The sequence below is a fragment of the Trematomus bernacchii genome, unplaced genomic scaffold (genome assembly GCF_902827165.1).
Source record: "Trematomus bernacchii unplaced genomic scaffold, fTreBer1.1, whole genome shotgun sequence".
NCBI lineage: Eukaryota > Metazoa > Chordata > Actinopteri > Perciformes > Nototheniidae > Trematomus > Trematomus bernacchii.
In genome coordinates this window covers 68,246-88,509 of record NW_022987966.1, presented here as the reverse complement: position 1 = coordinate 88,509, position 20,264 = coordinate 68,246, and the positions used below count along the sequence as shown (strand labels likewise).

At 44.2% G+C, this 20,264-nt stretch overlaps 1 protein-coding gene and 2 non-coding genes across 3 annotated transcripts in view; 2 read left to right on the top strand and 1 right to left on the bottom strand.

Moving 5' to 3' along the window:
- The window catches only part of zgc:85932 (uncharacterized protein LOC405875 homolog), a 53,041-nt gene that overhangs the window by 24,614 nt on the left and 8,163 nt on the right, over positions 1 to 20,264 (top strand). The window contains exons 10-14 of the mRNA XM_034115817.1: positions 3,907 to 4,064; positions 5,100 to 5,308; positions 5,962 to 6,004; positions 18,420 to 18,494; positions 19,215 to 19,275. Of these exons, the coding sequence (XP_033971708.1) occupies positions 3,907 to 4,064; positions 5,100 to 5,308; positions 5,962 to 6,004; positions 18,420 to 18,494; positions 19,215 to 19,275 (546 nt within the window). The remainder of the gene's footprint in view (positions 1 to 3,906; positions 4,065 to 5,099; positions 5,309 to 5,961; positions 6,005 to 18,419; positions 18,495 to 19,214; positions 19,276 to 20,264) is intronic.
- trnak-uuu lies at positions 1,197 to 1,269 on the top strand. The gene has a single exon. It is a non-coding gene; the product is annotated as a tRNA-Lys (tRNA).
- trnak-uuu lies at positions 17,850 to 17,922 on the bottom strand. The gene has a single exon. It is a non-coding gene; the product is annotated as a tRNA-Lys (tRNA).

Sequence of the window (20,264 nt, the reverse complement as noted above, 5' to 3'; positions counted from 1 at the left end):
TAAGAAGGCAAATCTGAGATTTCATTTAACTCCAGCTCTCGACACAGGTTCGGGAAAGCCCCATGAGCTTCTCGCTGTAGAGTGAAAATGGAACGCACACGCTATTTGTTGTTTGTTTATATCACGCAGTCTGTTCTTCTTCTCTCGGTTATCACGCTGTCTGTCTTCCGGTTGCCTCTTTTGAATGACGAATACACACTACCGCCGCCTGCTGGTAAGGACAGTTATTGCCACTCACGCATGCGCAGTTCGTACGTGCTACTTGGCCGTCGGCTGAAGTCGTACTTCAGTACTCCAACGTACCCCTAGGGGTTCGCGTACCCCCATTTGAGAACCACTGCTTTAGACTACCAAAGGTTGAAAAGACTTGAATATCTGACCAAATGAGTGACAAAGCTAAATGATGGTCACCAAAATCACGCAAACAAACATGACATCCCATAGATAGAGGTACTGCCAGATCTCCTCCGTCAGACACATGTCTCTAACCCAAATAGTTAATCCATCATATCAGCTGACTCGTATGTTTAAATATGGATTTTGACAACAACAAAAAACTAACCCCACCACATTTACATATTACAGAAATAAGGTTTTAGTTCAGGTAATTGTGCCAATTGTTTTTTGTTCAAACTTCCGGTCATTATGTACGTATCAGTTTAATTTTAAAAGTTTATGTGTCTTCTATCTCACCTTTTGTTTACATTGGAGATTCAACTTACAATGAGGAACAGACCAGAACAAGTAACGAAGTAATGTTACACAGTGGGTGTTTCTCAATCGCGAGTACGCTTGCTTGGTAGCACATGTCTTCCGAGCATCTTGCTTCAGAAGCGAGTCAAGAATACTTCCTGGCATTCGGAAAACGAAGAGTGGAACAGGCTAGCAAGTGTGCAGGTGTGCGTCATATGAGAGGCCCCGCTTTACATCTTCCGCCACAGATTTGGGGAAATTGGTCCGTGTGCAAAGCATTGTGGGGATTTTAAGACCGCGGAGTCTACTCATGTGCAGCCTCGATATTTCTCCAAACGGAGTACGCCGGGCTCGGTAGATTTCCAAGTATGCTGGAGATTGGAACAGTACTTCGGCGGCACTCGATGACGTAGTATGCTTGAAATAGTGGCTCTGAAGCAGCTTTACTCGCGATTGAGAAACACCCGGCGTCTTCTTGTTACTGCAATATAGATGTGATCAGGGCCTGGATAGCTCAGTCGGTAGAGCATCAGACTTTTAATCTGAGGGTCCAGGGTTCAAGTCCCTGTTCAGGCGAGACAAGTTTTAAAAACTACAAGCAGTCCGCAACAACATGAAAAGGTATCTACTAGCTAAAATTGAGGTCTAAATACTAACAGTTCTAAATGGTGCACATTATGCACTTCTATGGGCATAGATTTGTCTCATTATTTGTGTGAACATAAAAATAATTTGTGTGTAAATATGTGATTTGTAAATGTAAAACACCATCCACAAATGCATTTAAAATATTTGCAAACTCACAAATAAATTTGCAAATGTAAAACGGATCTGCAAATACGCTAAATATTTTCACAAATAAAAAAAAGATCTGTGAATATCTCTTTAACATTGACAACTTTCGATCCGGCATTTGTGAATCCATTTTGTATTTGTCGACCAAAAATGCGCTTGTGGATCTCAAATCTCTGCTTTAGATCGTCTTTTTACACACACGGAGTTTTGCCGGTCTCGGCTAAAATCTACTCGTGTCACTCAGTTATTTTCGGAAACCACGTGATGGCCTGCTGATGACGACATTTCCGCATGATTTCAAAGTAAGAGCATGATGGTTTGTTTAAAGGAAACCTATCAGGCTATATTTAAATGATATATTGTAGGGCCATACCTATATAAGGTATATTTATACGTTTCTGTTTTCAAAATACCAAACAGATCATGCATTTTAGCCATGCCTCATTTCGCTCTATGTGCTGTTTGCTGTCTACGGGTCTGATTCTGCTGACCACGCCCCCCTGCAGGAGAGGGGAGACGTGCTTTGATCAGCTGCTGGGCTGTCAGAAGAGGGGGAGAAAAAGAGATCTCCGTCCTCCGTGTTTTATTATATAGAGTCGTTATTCATTTGTTTTAAAGCTCAATAAATAACAAAGAAGACCTTTGACCGGCACTTTTCTAATTTTGTCCGGAAGATTTAAACTTTAACGGACATCTTGACCGGCGAAACAAACTGAAACTGAAACTCTGCCGCACGGTCCCCTCATTCCTTGGAAGAGGCGGAGAGGTGGGTGTTTGTCATCTGCTGGTGGACTAACCGGAGAGAATTACAGTGCTTGCCTCGACGGGGAGGGATTGCATTGAATTAAAGCAGCAGGAGCAAACGCTTGCCTCGGGGAGGGAGAAAGAAAGCCACAGCGGAGAATAAACAGAAGGGTAACCATGGTAACCAAGTCTTCTTCGCTGCTTTTGTGGCAGACTACAGCACCATCTACTGGCCTGGCATATGTACTACAGCGTCTCCAGCGCTTTCGAACGGCAATGGCCGTGGCTGTCTCCTCCTGATTGGTGGAGTTGGCCCAATAGCCGTAGCGCCACCGTCCTGACGTCAGGACAGTGTTCAAATCTGGATCAGTTTTTATCAGATCCGTTTGAGATTTGGGTATGGAGGAAAATAGAGAGGGTTGTGTTTTCTGACACTTGGTGAGTTCCCTGGAACACCGGGGACACATATTCATGTATAAAAGACGTACAAAAGTGCATTTTGCATGATAGGTCCCCTTTAAAGGTAGGGTAGGTAAGTTTGAGAAACCAGCTCGAGATCGCTAGAATTTGAAAATACACAACCGGAGAAAATCTGCCACTTCCTTATAGAGCCCCTCCTCCAACACACACGAACGCGCACATGACCAATGAGGGCACGAGATATGTTTGTGCACAGATGGAAGGCTGACAGGCAGGTAGGCCATCCAGTTATTTTAGCCGGGCCGGCTAAAATGATTGGTCGTGCTTTTTACAGTATTACGGCTTCCACAGATGACATTTTTTTATGGATTTTTTGTCAAAGCATTTAAGATATTCATTGCTATCGGGATGTTAAGAGCATTCCATGGAATATAACAAAAAGTGTATCTCGAGCCGGTTTCTCAAACTTACCTACCCTACCTTTAAATGTAAAAGTGTGTAATTGTTTCTAACTGCAGAATCTTTTTATTATTAATCCCATTGTTAAAATCTCTACTGGTGGATACATTTCTTGCTATACCATCATATCGCCCGACTCTAATGTCCTTATACATCTTCTTCTTTTTTTTTGTGCTACTACCCCAGCAAATTGAGCTACAGTTATGTGATTTTCAACAATTTAACATTACAAAAATAAAATCCTAGTACAATTAATTTTGTTGCCATATAGCCAGTCAACTTGTTCATTGTCTTGTTTGCCTATATGGCTCATGTATTAAGGCATTAGTATTAACTGACTCTGCTTCAGAAACAGTTTAATGTTCCTCTGAATAACTTAGTTAAAGTCCTGATGTCAGGAACATCCTTCTTCTTTTTTCATGCCCTGTCTGCTGATCTCTGTTTGTACGATGTTAATATTCTGTTCTACATTGGGATTAGTTGTCAACACATCAGGTTGAGACAGGTTTATTTGTTCTCAGCTATAAAAACCAAAGCGGTGCCCATTACAGCGTGTGTCAACACTGCAACACTGACTCAGTAGGTGTAGTCTGATTTCACCATCATTGTAACGAATCACTTGGCACAGGATCATTTGCACACAATTCGGTTTTTTTCATGTGCACAACAATTACAGAGAAGTTTGTTTTGTTTGTGTGTGTGTGTGTGTGTGTGTGTGTGTGTGTGTGTGTGTGTGTGTGTGTGTGTGTGTGTGTGTGTGTGTGTGTGTGTGTGTGTGTGTGTGTGTTTTTTTAGGTTCCTTCTGGCAGAACCCTCAGTTCTACTTCACCCTGTCGGAGGTGGACAGCAGCACAGCCAGCACTCAGAAAACATGCTCCTTCGTGTTGGCTCTGATGCAGAAACACCAGAGACGCAGGGGCGTTGACCTGAAAATAGCCCTGCATATATTCCCGGTACACACACACACACACACACACACACACACACACACACACACACACACACACACACACACACACACTCACACTCACACTCACACTCACACTCACACTCACACTCACACTCACACTCACACTCACACTCACACACACACACACACGCACACATCATGTGATGGTCAGTGCCACTGGGAGGTAGTCGTTGAGGCTGGTGGTTTTACACTTTTTGGGGACAGGAACGATGGTGAAGTGTTTGAAACATGTGGGGACTACAGACTGCAGCAGGGACCTGTTGAAGATGTCTGTGAACACCTCTGCCAGCTGAACTGCACACACCCTGAGAACACGGCCAGGGATGCCATCAGGTCCAGGAGCCTTGTGTGGGTTAACCCTTTTAAAGGATTTGCACACATCTGCCCTGTTTAAAACAAAAGGGCAGGGCTCCTGACCCTTCTGTGCCTCCACAGCCTGGCTGCTCTCGAATCGTGCAGGTTTATCGTATTTATTGATTTTGTCTACCTTTATTTTACCGACAGGGATCACTATTTATTTTATTGTGTTTTATTTTTTATTATCATACATTTTCAATGCTGTTTGAAACTGTTATATCGTGTTCTTATGCTACATATGTACTGAAAGGTTTTAACGTCTGGCCTGATGTCTAAAATCTTGAGCTGCGCCTGGTGCAAAAAAAGTGCTATACAAATAAATCGTATTATTATTAGGAGATAAGGTGCGCTTCTATACTTTTACTTTTGAAACTTTATGCATATGTTGATCATAATGTTTATGTTCTGTCACTTTAGTACGATTTTACATGGAGAGGAATATTTTCATGTATATATTTTTACAATATTGTGTTGTTTATTATACTTGATATCTGAATACTTCTTCCACCTCTGCAGAAAACAGTGAACAGGATGGTTCTGTTAATGTGAAGGTCCAGGGTTCAAGTCTCCGCTCTATTGAGACCAGTTTTCAGTAGGGAACCAGAGTTATTAGATTATATTTTGTATATCCCTGTATTATAAGAGTGTGCTGTCTCTGCAGGCTCACCCTAAGAACACGTATCTGTCTCCGGAGGACCTGAGTGCCCAGCGCCCGGTCCTCTACAGCCCCAGCTACTCCCGCCGCAGGGAGGTGGTCCTTCGAGGCACCCTCCCCCCGGGTCGCTACATCATCATCCCCTCAACACACGAGGCCAATCAGCAGGGAGCGTTCCTGCTGCGGGTGCTGACGGAGAAGGGCAACGCTGCCACGTGAGTCCTCCATCAGTCTGTTGCACGTAGAGTTCTGAGAGTTAGAAAGAAGCCCACCACCAGGCACCAACTGACTGTGTTTCAAGTGCAAAGAGCCGAAGAGGAAAATCATTAGACTACATGCAGTATTACAGAATCACTTAAATCGCTATATTAAAATGTGCAACAAGTAGTCATAATCAGTGTTCGGGGTGACACGCTACTCTACCAAGTAACGCGTTACAGTAATCAGATTAGATGTGTCTGTAACGCATTAGTGTAACGCGTTACTTTCTATTCAGCAGTAATAACATTACAGTTACTATGCATGAAATGATCTCGTAAGTGGCGTTACTTTAAGGTCTTCGACTATCTGCATAAAAATAAATCTGCTACATTGCGAGTTCATGGCTGAGGAGACGGAGCAGAAGTGTCAGAGTCTCAGAGCAGAGATACACAGGCCTGTAGCAGCGGACATCGTGGATAAACAGAGGTCTGTTTCAGTATTGTCCTTATCAGATTATGGGTTTGTTCTGATCTGGGCAAACATGAGGTTTAACTTTATATTGTTATTTGGCATGTAACTAGTAGTGTAACTAACTAGATGCAAACAGCTGCAGGTCAGTAGAGATGACTCACCAAAGTTTACTCTTGTTTTTATCTTTTCTTCCCAGTCCATCCCACAGACCAAGACAAGAAATCTCTTCAGCAACAGAGGTAAGAGACAAATCCATCACTAAATGAAATATAATGACCCCCAGGGAGCACAGAACTCCACCAAGGCCAGTGGTGCATTCATGTGAACCTTGGAAGTTTTCCTGACCTACAGCTTTATACTAACACCACATGAATACAGAACAAATGCCCTATGTTGCAATGTCAACAAGGGTCAAATGAATAAGGTTTTAGCTGCTGAATACAGAAATGATCACAATCCTGTAACTAATCCTGCCTTAGAATGGGGTTAGAACCACCTACCTCATTAGCAGGCAGACACAAAAATAAATGAATGTAAGTGAACATAAATGTAGAAATACAGTACATTAAAGATGTGTATGTTCTGTTTTATTCTCAACTTTTATTTATTTATTTATACATTTACTTATTCCCATATTTATTTATGCATTTATTTATTTTTTACTGTATTTATTTCCACATGTATTTATTTCAACATTTATTTAATGTTTGATTTATTTATTCCTGTATTTATTTCCGTATTTATTCATTTATTACTGTATTTATTCATACTTTTATTTATGCATTTATTTATTTATATATTTATACTTATGTCATGTTCCGTCCTTCATAGCCTTCAGTCACAGTGTTTGAGAAATGTTTTAAAATTGGAATATGTAAAGCCCTTACTTTTTGCACATAGTAAGCCAATTAATATTTATACCCTCTACTGACAGTGTGACCCAATATGACGCACCTATGTGGAACTGTCAGTGGGGGCCCCGCTGACAATACCCCTGTCAATCCTATGTTTTTAATGAATTCATTTCAAAAAGGTGCAAGCTGACACATTCAAGAAGCAAATTTGTCATGTTTAATTCTCAAAGCTAACCATATTATATTTAGTGAGAGTGTTACGTCCCCACTAGGGGATGAGGAAAAGCAACATACACCAGTTGGAATTGGTAATAATTATAAGGAGTTTATTAAATAACAGGATAACAAAATGGAAGGCACGCAGCCTGAAACAAACAAAAGGGCCAAAAGGGCGCAAGTTTAAATGGGCAACCAACCAAGGGAGGACTCTAATAAGAGAGCCTAATTACACCCAAAGAAATAGATACTAATAAACAAAACAGCAACAAAACAACCCTCACTATCAAAGTGGTACACACTAACGAAAGGAGGCTGTAGGAAAACACAGCTATATTAACGGACAACAGTCAACGTAATTCTAAGCTAATCTTTACACATCTAATCACCACAACACTAAACTAAATACGGACCACACGAGTTAAGCACACTTAACAACAACGAAGAGCAAGTAACGAGAGGTGTCTGTTCACACATCGGAGCCTCCCGACTGATAGTTGTCCACAGGCTTTGTAGTCGTCACCGGAAGGTGTGCGCTGGATGTGCGCTGGGATTGGAGGTTGTCGGGCCCGGCATGCTCCAATCACATCTTCGGAGGCGGGCCAGGAGGTGAGCAGCCAAGGACATCAGGGCAACCACACAGCTCATTTACATAAAACACAGTGGAAGCAGAGTTAACAGGACCGGGGAGGCGGCGGCCGTAACACCCCCTCCCTTAAGACAAAAACCCACAGGTTTTGTGAAACCATACACACTAACAGTATACACATATGCAAAACAACACATTTACCTAACAAACACAATACACATCACTAAAGCCTGGACAGAGCATCTGCAAACACATTCTCTGAACCCTTTTTATGACGGATTTGCAGGTTGTAGTCTTGGACGATCAGAGCCCACCGCATGAGACACTGGTTGTGGTTGTACATGCGCGACAGAAAAACGATGGGGTTGTGATCGGTGAACACTACAACTGGCAAAGGGCTGGATCCGACATAAACTTCAAAGTGCTGTAGAGCTAACAACAAAGCAAGGGTCTCTTTTTCAATGGTGGAGTAGCGGACCTGGTGCTTGTTACATTTACGAGAGAAATAGCAGACGGGATGATCAACACCATCAGCATCCTCCTGTAATAAGACAGCACCTGCCCCCACTGCACTGGCATCCACCTCTAGTGTAAAGGGCTTGGAGAGATTAGGAGCGGCGAGCACAGGGGTGTGACTTAGTAGAGTTTTCACACACTCGAATGCATGTTGGCACTCGTGGGTCCAAACAAAATCCACTTCGGGGCTTATCAAGTTAGTTAGCGGTTGGGCTACAGTGGAAAAATTGCGGCAGAAACTGCGGTAGTAGCCTGCCATACCGAGGAAACGGCGAAGGGCACTCCTTGTGGCGGGTACAGCACATTCGGTCACCGCAGCAACCTTAGCTTCCACTGGTCGGACCTGGCCTTGCCCAACCTGCTTGCCTAAGTACGTGACAGTGGCTTTGCCGAATTCACATTTGGCCAAGTTTAAAGTAAGTGACGCCTGTGCGAGACGAGTGAATACCTGCTCTAGGATCTGCATGTGCATTTCCCAGGTGGGCGTGTACACGATGAGGTCACCTAGATACGCGTTACAGTTACTTATACCGGACAAGACTGTATTCACCAACCTCTGGAAAGTTGCGGGGCGTTACACATACCAAAAGCCATGACAGTGTACTGTAGGAAGTGATCGGGCGTAGCGAAGGCGGAGATTTTTGATGCGCGGTCAGTTAGAGGTACCTCCCAGTAACTTTTAAGCAGATCCAGCTTGCTGACATATTTGGCGGTGCCTAAATTATCTACGCAATCCTCCATCCGCGGCAACGGGTAGCAATCTGACACTGTAACGGCGTTGACCTTCCGGAAGTCAGTAATCAATCGCGGAGAACCATCAGACTTAGCCTCTACAAGGCACGGAGAGCACCATGGACTTGAGCTCTGTGTGGCTAAACCATTACGTAGGAGATACTCAGCCTCCTGCTTCATGAGAGCGCGCTTTGTTGGGTGTTGTTTAAATGGCTTCGCGCCTTTGACATCGATGTCATGTTTAATCGCTGTGGTTTGTGTCGGGACATCGTGGAAAAGACACGGGAAACGAGAAACTAGGCGAGTTATGTCATGCTGTTGCTCCTCAGGCAGGTGACTTAACTGAGTCGGCAGTGCTTTTATCATATCAGAGTTACATAGCCGGGCACCCGGCCGGTGATGTGAACGCATCACCAAACCGTCGTCGGATGGTTCGGAACTATCCGTGACTATCAACGCGGAAACAGCGGCTTTTTGACAATCCAACACTACAGGCTGGCTATTGGCTGCTGCTCGGGGATGATAGCGCTTCAACATGTTGACATGACATACACGCGTTTTACGCCGTCTTTCCGGAGTACAGATAGCATAATCCATGTCACTGAGGCAATCGTAAATCTCGTACAGGCCGAGGAATTTGGCAGAGAGAGCAGAGCCAGGGATGGCTGGGCAATAGTGCGAGGACTTCATCGCCTATTTCAAAGTGCCTATGGACAGAGGCACGGTCATAGTTACGCTTCATAACGGCTTGGGAGGCAGAAAGAGACTCTCTGGCGAGTGAGTTTGCACGGTGCAAACGCTCACGGAACTGGCTAACGTAATCTAATACGTTTTTATCTGGAGGGTAATCAACCGACAGAAACTCATCGTGCAGTTTTAAGTGGACTGAGCGTGTGGCTGAAAACGAGCTCCGCGGGACTGAATCCTAACGATTCCTGAACAGCCTCACGATTCCTGAACAGCCTCACGAGCTGCAAACAAAACGAAGGGGATTCCCTCATCCCACATTTTTTTTGTTTCTAAACAATACTTCCGTAGCATGCACTTCAGTGTCTGGTGCCACCGTTCTAACGCGCCCTGGGACTCTGGATGATACGCGCTGGAGACAACGTGTTTCACCTTTAGCGTTTGGAGGACCTGTTTGAACAGCTTCGATTTAAAATGTGTCCCTTGGTCACTTTGGATTACATGCGGAATTCCAAACGTGGAAAAGAACTTCGTCAGAGCCTTAACTACTGCGGTGGATGTAATGTTTCGCAAGGGGACGGCTTCAGGGAATCGAGTTGAAGTGCACATTATGGTGAGTAAATATTGCTGACCAGTTTTTGTACGGGGTAGAGGGCCAACACAATCTATTGACACTCTGTCAAATGGCTCACCTATGGCAGGTATAGGATGTAACGGGGCCTGGGGAATTACTTGGTTAGGTTTACCGACAATTTGGCACACATGACAGCAGCGGCAGAAATTAGCGACATCTTTCTTTAACCCTGGCCAAAAGAAATGCTTGAGAATGAGCTGATATGTTTTAGTCACGCCCAAATGTCCTGACCATTGACTTTCATGGCCTACGGATAGCACATGTTGGTGATAGGGAGCCGGCACAACTATCTGGTGAACTACACTCCAGTCAGCTTCAGCAGTGGCAGTGAGGGACCATTTGCGCACCAATACTTTCTTATCCTGTATGTAAGCTACCTTTTCACCCCTTGTTCTGTCGTTACTCACCACCTGCTCAAAACACTTTGCAAGTGTTGGGTCCGCCCTCTGCGCAGCGAGTAGACGCTCTCGGGTTACCGGGAGAGTCGGACCGTCAGTAGGCATGGCTGGGCCGGCGTGTTGCGCTGGCTCAGGGCCGCCTCAGGATGAGGGGAAGCCATAATTCCTGGCTTTTCCTCCGACACCGCTTCGTCTGAAAGCATCGACACAAACACAGTTTCAGGCAATGACACATCAGAGTCACTCTTACGCGCCTGTGCGCGTGTGACTGCACAAATTGGGAAAATGTGGGGATTTGCTTTTATTGCCTCGGGTGACTCTGCGGACTGAGGAGAGTCCAATACTTCTAGTGCAGGAGTCACCTTACCACCCGCAATGTCATTTCCCATTATAAATACTATACCTCGTATAGGCACGCTGGACACACAGCGACAGGGAAAAAAAGGGTGATTAGTTTTGATTGCACATGTACATTGTGTACGGACCGTGGGATATAACCCATCTCAATGCCACGTAATATGGAGCCGTAACCACAGGCTGACTGTTCGGAAAATGGCAGCGCAGAGGCAACAATCACAGACTGTGAGCCTCCAGTGTCTCGCAAAATGTGCACAGGTCTCTGATCGGCAGACTCACCAGTTAAATATATTAACCCATCGAATACAAAAGGCCTAAAACAGGGATCTAGCTCACTATCGTCAGTGTCAGATGCAGGGATAGTGGATGACTCCGCTTTAATCAGGCCGATGCCTTTTGGCTGGGACATGTTTTGCGGCTGCTCTTTACGCTTCAGAGTCATGCAGTTAGCAATGACATGTCCAGGCTTGTGACAGTAAAAGCACTCTCTCTCCTCTCTTTTTACGTTATTCACATTTGATGGCTGAGTAAAGGGTGCGGCTGACACACGGCGAGACTTTTCAGTAAAGACCGAGGGAAACACAGATTTATGAGTCAGCACATATTCATCGGCTAACACAGCAGCAGCAGAGAGTGAATTTACTTTTTGCTCATTTAAGTACACAACAATGTGATCAGGCAAACATTTCTTCAACTCCTCCATCATGATCAATTCCCTCAGAGCAGAATAATCTGCAGCTTTACATGAGGCAATCCACTTAGTGAACAACATTCCCTTTTCTCTAGCGAACTCCACGTGTGTTTGATTTGGACCCTTTCTATGGTGTCTACATTTCTGTCGGTATGCTTCAGGGACTAGTTCATACACTCTGAGAATGGCAACTTTAAATCAAATCAAATCAGGTTTTATTTATAAAGCACATTTTAAAAGCGATTTTTGGTCGAGCCAAAGTGCTGTACATGTAATAAAAAACACATTACTACAAAACACAATAAACAACAATAAATTACAACAGATATAACTATAACAGATATAAAACACACGGAAAAGTCAGGAGTCATGCTCCGCTCTAATTAGAAGGCCAGAGAGAAGAAGTGTGTTTTTAATGTGGATTTAAAAACCCCTAGGGTCTGGGCCGACCTCACATGGAGGGGCAAAGTGTTCCAGAGCCTAGGGCCAGCTGCTGCGAAGGCTCGGTGCCCTCGGGTTTTTAGCCTGGTCTTGGGCACTACCAGCAGCAGCTGGTCAGCAGACCTTAAAGCTCTGGCTGGGGTGTACCGCTGGAGCAGTTCAGTTATATAGGCCGGAGCCAGCCCATGTAGGGCTTTAAAAACAAATAAAAGGACTTTAAAATCAATTCTGAACCGAACTGGAAGCCAGTGTAATGAGGCCAGAATAGGGGTGATGTGGTCGCGCTTTTTGTGACCAGTCAGTAAACGTGCAGCCGCGTTTTGGACTAGCTGTAAGCGTTTAATTGAGGCCTGGTCCATACCCACATACAGAGCGTTACAATAGTCCAGTCTCGAGGTTACAAAGGCGTTGATAACCCTTTCCAAGTCTTTAAAAGATAAATACGACTTGGTTTTGGCCAATAGTCTTATTTTAAAAAAGCAGGATTTTACTACGGTGCTGACCTGCTTGTCGAATTTAAAAGTGCTGGTGAATGTCACTCCAAGGTTCATGACCGAGGGGAGGATGTTTTTTTTGAGAGAGCCCAGAATATCAACCGGAGAGGCTGGAGGTTGCGGTCCAAAAAAGATGACCTCAGTCTTGCTCTCGTTGAGGTTGAGGAAGTTTTTGCTCAGCCAGGATTTAATCTCTGCTAAGCAGTCCATCAGCTGCTGTAGTGAGTGTGTGACATTTGCTTTTAGAGGCAGATATATCTGTACATCGTCGGCGTAGCAGTGGAAGGGAATGTTATGTTTTGTGAGTATTGAACCTAGGGGCAGTATGTACAGTAGGAAAAGGATGGGGCCCAGAATCGAGCCTTGGGGAACCCCACAGGTAAGAGGGGCTTTGGCAGAGGAGAAGGCACCTAGCTGTACCGAGAAGCTACGGTCTGTCAGGTAGGACCTGAACCATGCAAGGGCAGAGCCTGTGATGCCAGCGGACTGTTCAAGCCGTGACAACAGGATGCTATGGTCCACAGTGTCAAAGGCAGCTGTCAGGTCTAACAGCACAGACAGCTGGGCTGCCTGAGTCGGCGGCTAGGAGCAGATCATTAAAAACTCTTAAAAGAGCTGTTTCAGTGCTGTGCATGGGTTTGAAGCCAGACTGGAACTTTTCATGGATTCCATGCGTGGTTAAAAAAGACTGCAGCTGGGCGTAGACTACTCGCTCCAGGGCTTTTGATAAAAAAGGTAGCTGGGAGATGGGCCTAAAATTTGCGAGAATGGAGGGGTCGAGATTTTTCTTTTTAAGGAGTGGCTTAACCACGGCATGTTTGAAGGCAGCTGGGACACATCCTGAGGTAAGAGAGGTGTTTAAAAGTAATAAAATACTTGCTCCAACTGATTCTAAAACATCTCTGAGAAGGCGAGAGGGAATGCTGTCTGAGGTGCAGTTTGTCGGCCGCAGGTGCTTGACTACATCCGAGAGAGAAGAGAGGGATACAGGGTCAAAGTGGTCGAGGACAGCAGGGCACAGAAAAGGAGCAGGATCTGGGGTAGCACTAGTGTGGGCTAGCCTAAGAGCAGATACCTTTTCAATAAAAAATTTAAGAAACTTATCACAGAGAGTAGTCGATGGCACAATAGAAGAAACATCACAGGGATTAATGATCGAGTTGAGAACATTAAAAAGAACCTGAGGTTTATGGCTGTTTTTGGAGATTAACAGAGAAATGTGCTCTGTTTTGGCTGCTTTGACTGCCGTCTGGTAGTCAGAAAGGCAAGCACGAAGGATTTCTAGGGAGACATGGAGTTTATCCTTTTTCCATTTTCTCTCTGCACGCCTGCAAGCGCGTCTAAGATCACGAGTACAGTCATTGAGCCACGGCTCTGATAGAACTTTGGCGCGTCTAAGCGTAAAAGGAGCAACAGAATCCAGTATTAGTGTACATGTCGAATCAAACATGGAGATAAGCTCATCAGCATTAAAAGCACAGTTCACATCTAATTTACAGATCGGAGAAGCATTAAAAGCATCAGAGAACTGTGAGGCAGTCAAGGGGTTAATCGAACGCAGACGACGCGCAGGGGCACGTGATTCGACTCCTGCGGAAGGGATGGTGGTTGTAAACAGAACCGGTAAATGGTCTGAGATACGCGTTGCTGCACATATTTCATCCACAGATACAGACAGTCCAAACGATAATACTAAGTCCAAAGTGTGTCCTTTTTCGTGTGTTGGGCCACGGACTGAACGAGACCAAAGGAATCAAGGAGATTTAAAAAGTCCCTAACCAGAGGTTCGGACTCGCAACACACATGGACATTGAAGTCTCCGGAAATCAAAACACGATCATATTTCACCATGATCCCGGACAGAAAGTCAGAAAAGTCATTTATGAAATCCTTATTACACTTTGGCGGACGATACACGACTGCGCAGAGTATAGGCGAGGCCGGGTCATAATCCAGACTATCCTCCAACAAAAGAGCTTTTCCATGAATTTTACATTGCACTAAAAGAGCCCAGGCTTCAGACGGCCACCGCAACGCTACAGCAATGCGCTCAAAGGCACCAAAATATGCATCCACTTCAGTCTCACGAAATGTGGGTACTAGAGAAATGTGTTTACTCACATCAAAGGCAGGTGGATGAGGGGGAGGTGGAAACATGCTTGCTGCCTGGGAAAAAGCGCCAGAGGCGTGCAGTTATGAGTCGAGCTCCAGCTGACGCAACCTGACTGCTTTGTCTGCCTCAATCTCCAGCTTTCTTACTTCCAGCTGGAACTGCCTGCTCTGCTCTTTGTCTTTTGCCTCCAACTGGAGATGTGAGGCGGACCTTAAATCCAGCCCCTTCTCTGGAGTCTGAGCTGCCAGAGGACAGGGGCTCATAGCGAAGCAGCGTGAACGGCGCTTTAAACCGCCCGCCGTCCTCACCGTCACCACCCTCTGCCTGAGTAGCTGAAGGCTCCACCTCAAGCTTCTGTCGTCCCATACCTTCAGTCATGGCGTCAGACACAACGAGCTATGATTGTGCAGGCAGCACAAGAATACCCCTTTCCACCAACTCATCTTCTACCACAGCCTTTAAATCTTTTTTTAATAATTCTGTTGACACAGTAACGGACCGTCTCCACAGCAGCGTTAAAAAAATCTTGGAGGTGGGCGTATCTGAGGCTTGGGGATTTTTTTGCGATCAACCAATCACATGAATCTCCCGCCCGCGACATACGAAGCCAAAAAGCCCGAAGTAAACTGGATATAAACTCCCCAAAACAGGCGAAAATATACCACTGTCTCTGCCACCTCCCTCCATGCCTGGCTCCTCCGGTTTATATCCCGGTAGGTCTGGTCATAAAGCACCGGGTGATTGATTCGCTACCGCTAATTCCTCCTCCATTTTTTGGAATATGAGGAAATGATCTGCGGTATGTCTCTCCCAGCATACACGCCGTTTGATTGGCTAGAGCTTGAACTGCCAGATTTGCGTACACGGGATTTGATTGGCTGACGCTTCCTCCTCAGCTTCAAAAGTTGAACATTTTTTTAACGCTTTTTTTAACGCTTTTTTTTAACGCTGCTGTGGAGACGGCCCGTAACGGGCCGTCTCCACGGCAGCGTTAAAAAATCTTGAAACGCTTCTGCCCATTCACTTTGAATGGGGTGACGTCACTTTTTTTCGCTTTCGCCGAAATGCATTGTGGGCAGGCGAGCGGAGATTCTCAGGATTTTCAAGATCCAAAGTTGAACAATGTTCAACTTTTGAAGCTGAGGAGGAAGCGTCAGCCAATCAAATCCCGTGTACGCAAATCTGACAGTTCAAGCTCTAGCCAATCAAACGGTGTGTATGCTGGGAGAGACATACCGCAGATCATTTCCTCATATTCCAAAAAATGGAGGAGAAATGAGCGGTAGCGAATCAATCACCCGGTGCTTTATGACCAGACCTACCGGGATATAAACCGGAGGAGCCAGGCATGGAGGGAGGTGGCAGAGACAGTGGTAGGTTTTCGCCTGTTTTGGGGAGTTTATATCCAGTTTACTTCGGGCTTTTTGGCTTCGTATGTCGCGGGCGGGAGATTCATGTGATTGGTTGATCGCAAAAAAATCCCCAAGCTTCAGATACGCCCACCTCCAAGATTTTTTTAACGCTGCCGTGGAGACGGCCCGTAAGACGGAAGTGTTGTGCAATTTCGAACAGGTCGTCTTTACGACACTGGTCTAGCTGCTCATGGGAAGGATAGGTTAGAAAAGACTCTAAGTTAAACAATGCCATGATCAGGTGAACTGCACACAAAGTTTTACCAAATTGTTACAGCTATAAAAACTACTTATAACCCCAGGAATTAATTAATTCATCCCGGACAAGCCCCCATGTATGTTACGTCCCCACTAGGGGATGAGGAAAAGCAACAATGGGCAACCAACCAAGGGAGGACTCTAATAAGAGAGCCTAATTACACCCAAAGAAATAGATACTAATAAACAAAACAGCAACAAAACAACCCTCACTATCAAAGTGGTACACACTAACGAAAGGAGGCTGTAGGAAAACACAGCTATATTAACGGACAACAGTCAACGTAATTCTAAACTAATCTTTACACATCTAATCACCACAACACTAAACTAAATACGGACCACACGAGTTAAGCACACTTAACAACAACGAAGAGCAAGTAACGAGAGGTGTCTGTTCACACATCAGAGCCTCCCGACTGATAGTTGTCCACAGGCTTTGTAGTCGTCTCCGGAAGATGTGCGCTGGGATTGGAGGTTGTCGGGCCCGGCATTCTCCAATCACATCTTCGGAGGCGGGCCAGGAGGTGAGCAGCCAAGGACATCAGGGCAACCACACAGCTCATTTACATAAAACACAGTGGAAGCAGAGTTAACAGGACCGGGGAGGCGGCGGCCGTAACAGAGAGTTACAATGATGAAATGAGTACATTTAGTGATTATATTAATATGAGTGTTAATATAATCTGTAAATTATTGTTATGTGAAAAGAAACAGTGTAAATCCCCCCTCACATGTATTGGGCTGACGTGCAGCTCGGTGTGTTTAAACATATTGATACCAGGGAACAGTTTTCACAGAGAAATACATTCCCAGACACTAGGAGACTAATGCGACCCTCTATTAAGATAATCATCTTTCATACAGTCCCAACTACTCACTTTACTGTAAACTCTGGCATACAGAGCCTGGATAGCTCAGTCGGCATCAGACTTTTAATCTGAGGGTCCAGGGTTCAAGTCCCTGTTCAGGCGAGACTTGTTTTAAATACAACAAGCAGACATTAACAATGGGGAATTCATTTAGAAACCAATATCAGGTCTAGTTACATACAGTGCTAAATTATATATATATATATATATATATATATATATATATATATATATATATATATATATATATATATATATGTGATATACAAGTAGGCATGTTCTACTAACATTTCCACAAAACAATTGCTGCAAAATAAAAACAGCAATTAAGATGTTAATCTGAGGGTTCATGGGGTCTTACAGATGAGGTGAGTTTCAAATGTCCTTGGAGCTAACAAACAGAGGATGCTGAACCTGGATTACAAATGATCTACATCACAACTGTCCAACTATTAGATATAATAATAGCAGTACACCACTGTCCCAAAATGCAGTGTACAAATATAAACAACTCATACTCAGAGGGGTCCCAGTTCGCCTCCTCCCTTGAGCAAGGCCCTGGATCCCCTACTGCTGTCCTTAACACTAGCTGCTCACTGCTCCTCGTTGTAGGACGGGTTAAATAGAGAGGTCAAATTTCACTGTGTGATATTTAGGAGGTTTCCATTTGATTCCTCAGTTACTTTTCTAAATGTGTTTATTATTAATGTTAGTGTGAAGTGCATACTGTGTTTCATTCATAACTGTTAGTAATTAGACCTTTCAGCTTCTGATTGCTTTGTCATGTTGTTGCCGTCTGCTTGTAGTATTCTAAAACTCTCGCCCGAACAGGGACTTGAACCCTGGACCCTCAGATTAAAAGTCTGATGCTCTACCGACTGAGCTATCCGGGCTCTTAATCTGGTACAGTTATGGTTAGAATATAAGAATAATGATAATAAATAAATACAAATCTCACTGAGCGTCCTGACTAAGGAGGAATTCTGGGCCACAGTGAGGCTGTAAAAAGCGATCAGTGCATTCTTTATAGTGCCAGTGTTGTTAGGAGACGCAGATTGTGTTAAGCCTATCACTGGCCTGTAACATGATGGGATATGTACCAGAATGCACTGGGTAGAAGAAATGGAGGGATAAATGTTGATTTCTACACCGATAAATATATTAGTTTCTGCATTGCTATCAGATCAAATGTAAAAAAACAAAACAATGCCTAACACCTCATCTAAGGGATAGATGTATGCAACATATGGACAGTCTTGAGGTACATTTAGTCAATTTCTCTGAGTAAATGAGATCCATAAAAACTGCATTTCTAGCTAATCATTTATAAAGTAGTGATGTGTTTGTGTAAGTTTTGTTTCTGAGTTGAGGCTGTGTTTTCTGTCTGCAGCCATCATACCTTCACCAGGTGGCTCTTCCTTCTCTTAAAGATATCGAACTACTGTTCATGAAGCACTGCAACAAGGTGAGATCCTCTGCTGAACTCCAGACCTGAGCGTGGTTAAAGGAAGCACCATCTCAATAAAAAACTCTAATATGTTATTTCCATGGCCTTCATCAAAATATGTCAACTTGAGCTACTGTCTCTCAAAACTAAAACAGCAATGAAGTCTCAATCCTGTGATGTCATCGAGTAGGAGGCCTAAGATCTTTCTATTGTAGTGTTCTCAATTATGAAACATAACCTTTTCCAATATACTCTCAAGTGTCATCTCTAACATATTTAAGAGTTTGATGTCTAGGGGTAGATTCCAAATGTTATACTATGACATCACACATTTGAGTTTTAGCGCTCTAGTTTGGGAGATTTTAGAGATAGTGTTCAAGTTTAACCTATGTTTTTGCACTCAGACCATGAACACCATAAACGTAACATTTATAAAAAATGGAGGATTAACATAGTTCCCCTTTTAGAAACATCTACAAATGTGTCTACTTTAAAGGTACCACAGTGTGTTTTCAACTTTGTAAAACCCATTTGTTCCCTGACAGTTTAGAATATAGCAATGATGTATTCAAATGTTTTTTCTGAGCTCCTTGGCACAGATGTGGTGTGGTAAGCCATTCTGCTGCTCACTGCAGGTAATACTAACTCCGCTGTAAGGAGTTGTATGTTTTGTTGATCTCTGTGTGTGTTTTACTGAGCCTTATGTCTTGTGTTGTGATTGTTGCTTTGTGTCATCAGAAACGCGTTTGCAAACCATTGCACCTGTACAGGCTGCTGACGGAGGCCATACAGGGAGGAGGTCAGTGGCTTTGTGACTGTGTTACACGTCAACACTGATGTTGTTTTTGTTTGAAAGCAGAATTGCATTACATTTCATTGATCTGAAGTATTTATACAAAGCAACTTACAATAAGTGCAACCAACCATGGAGACACTCACACAAAGAAAGAATTAATCCTGCATGTACATTAGTTAAAAATAAGGCTAACTACTTTCATTTTAAAGCCAAAACAAACTGGTGTTCTTGTTGAGGGGAACCTGGAACCTGGAACCCAGAGGTGGTGGGTTTGCTGCAGTCAGTTCCTGTTGGTATTCTACTGAGCTCAGAATAAGGCTGCTTTTACACGGGAACGTTTGCGTTTATGCACAGTATGCGCTTTCAAAAAAGTCTTCCGTTCACATGCATTCGTTTCATTTAACGTGTCTGTTCAAACGAGGCCGCTGGAAACGCTGTAGTACATATGCCGGGACTGTAAGTGGCGCTGTAACTTCCGCCAAAATACACCAAAAGCAGCGAAGAAGACCCCGGAGCAGCCCCGCAGCAATGTTGCCATGGCTACCCTTCTGTTTATGCCCCGCGGTGGATTTAGCAACATGTAGTAGTTAATGTAATTCTCCATGTCCACTTGTTGCTGATGGTTGTGGTAGAGGAGCTGTAGATTTTGCACTAACATCTGTAGCATGGTCAGTAGCAGTAGCACTAGCAGTAGCTACTGACAGTAGCTACTGCTAGTGCTACTGCAGTGAGCAGCAGAGGTGGGGAGAGGCGGGGCTATCGTTATTTTTTCAGGAAATATTCGTACACGGACTCGTTTGACCCCCCAGAGCGTTTCGTTTGCAAATCTATCCACCTTGGGACCCGTTATCGTTTGTGGGGTCCGTTTGTTACGGCCTCGTGTAAATAATAGGGCTATACGCAAGAGAAACTATGCAGATACAAGCCGTTTCGTTCTCAAAACGGCTTGTATCTAGCTGTATTTTATAACATGCCTTTTCAAATCTCTATTT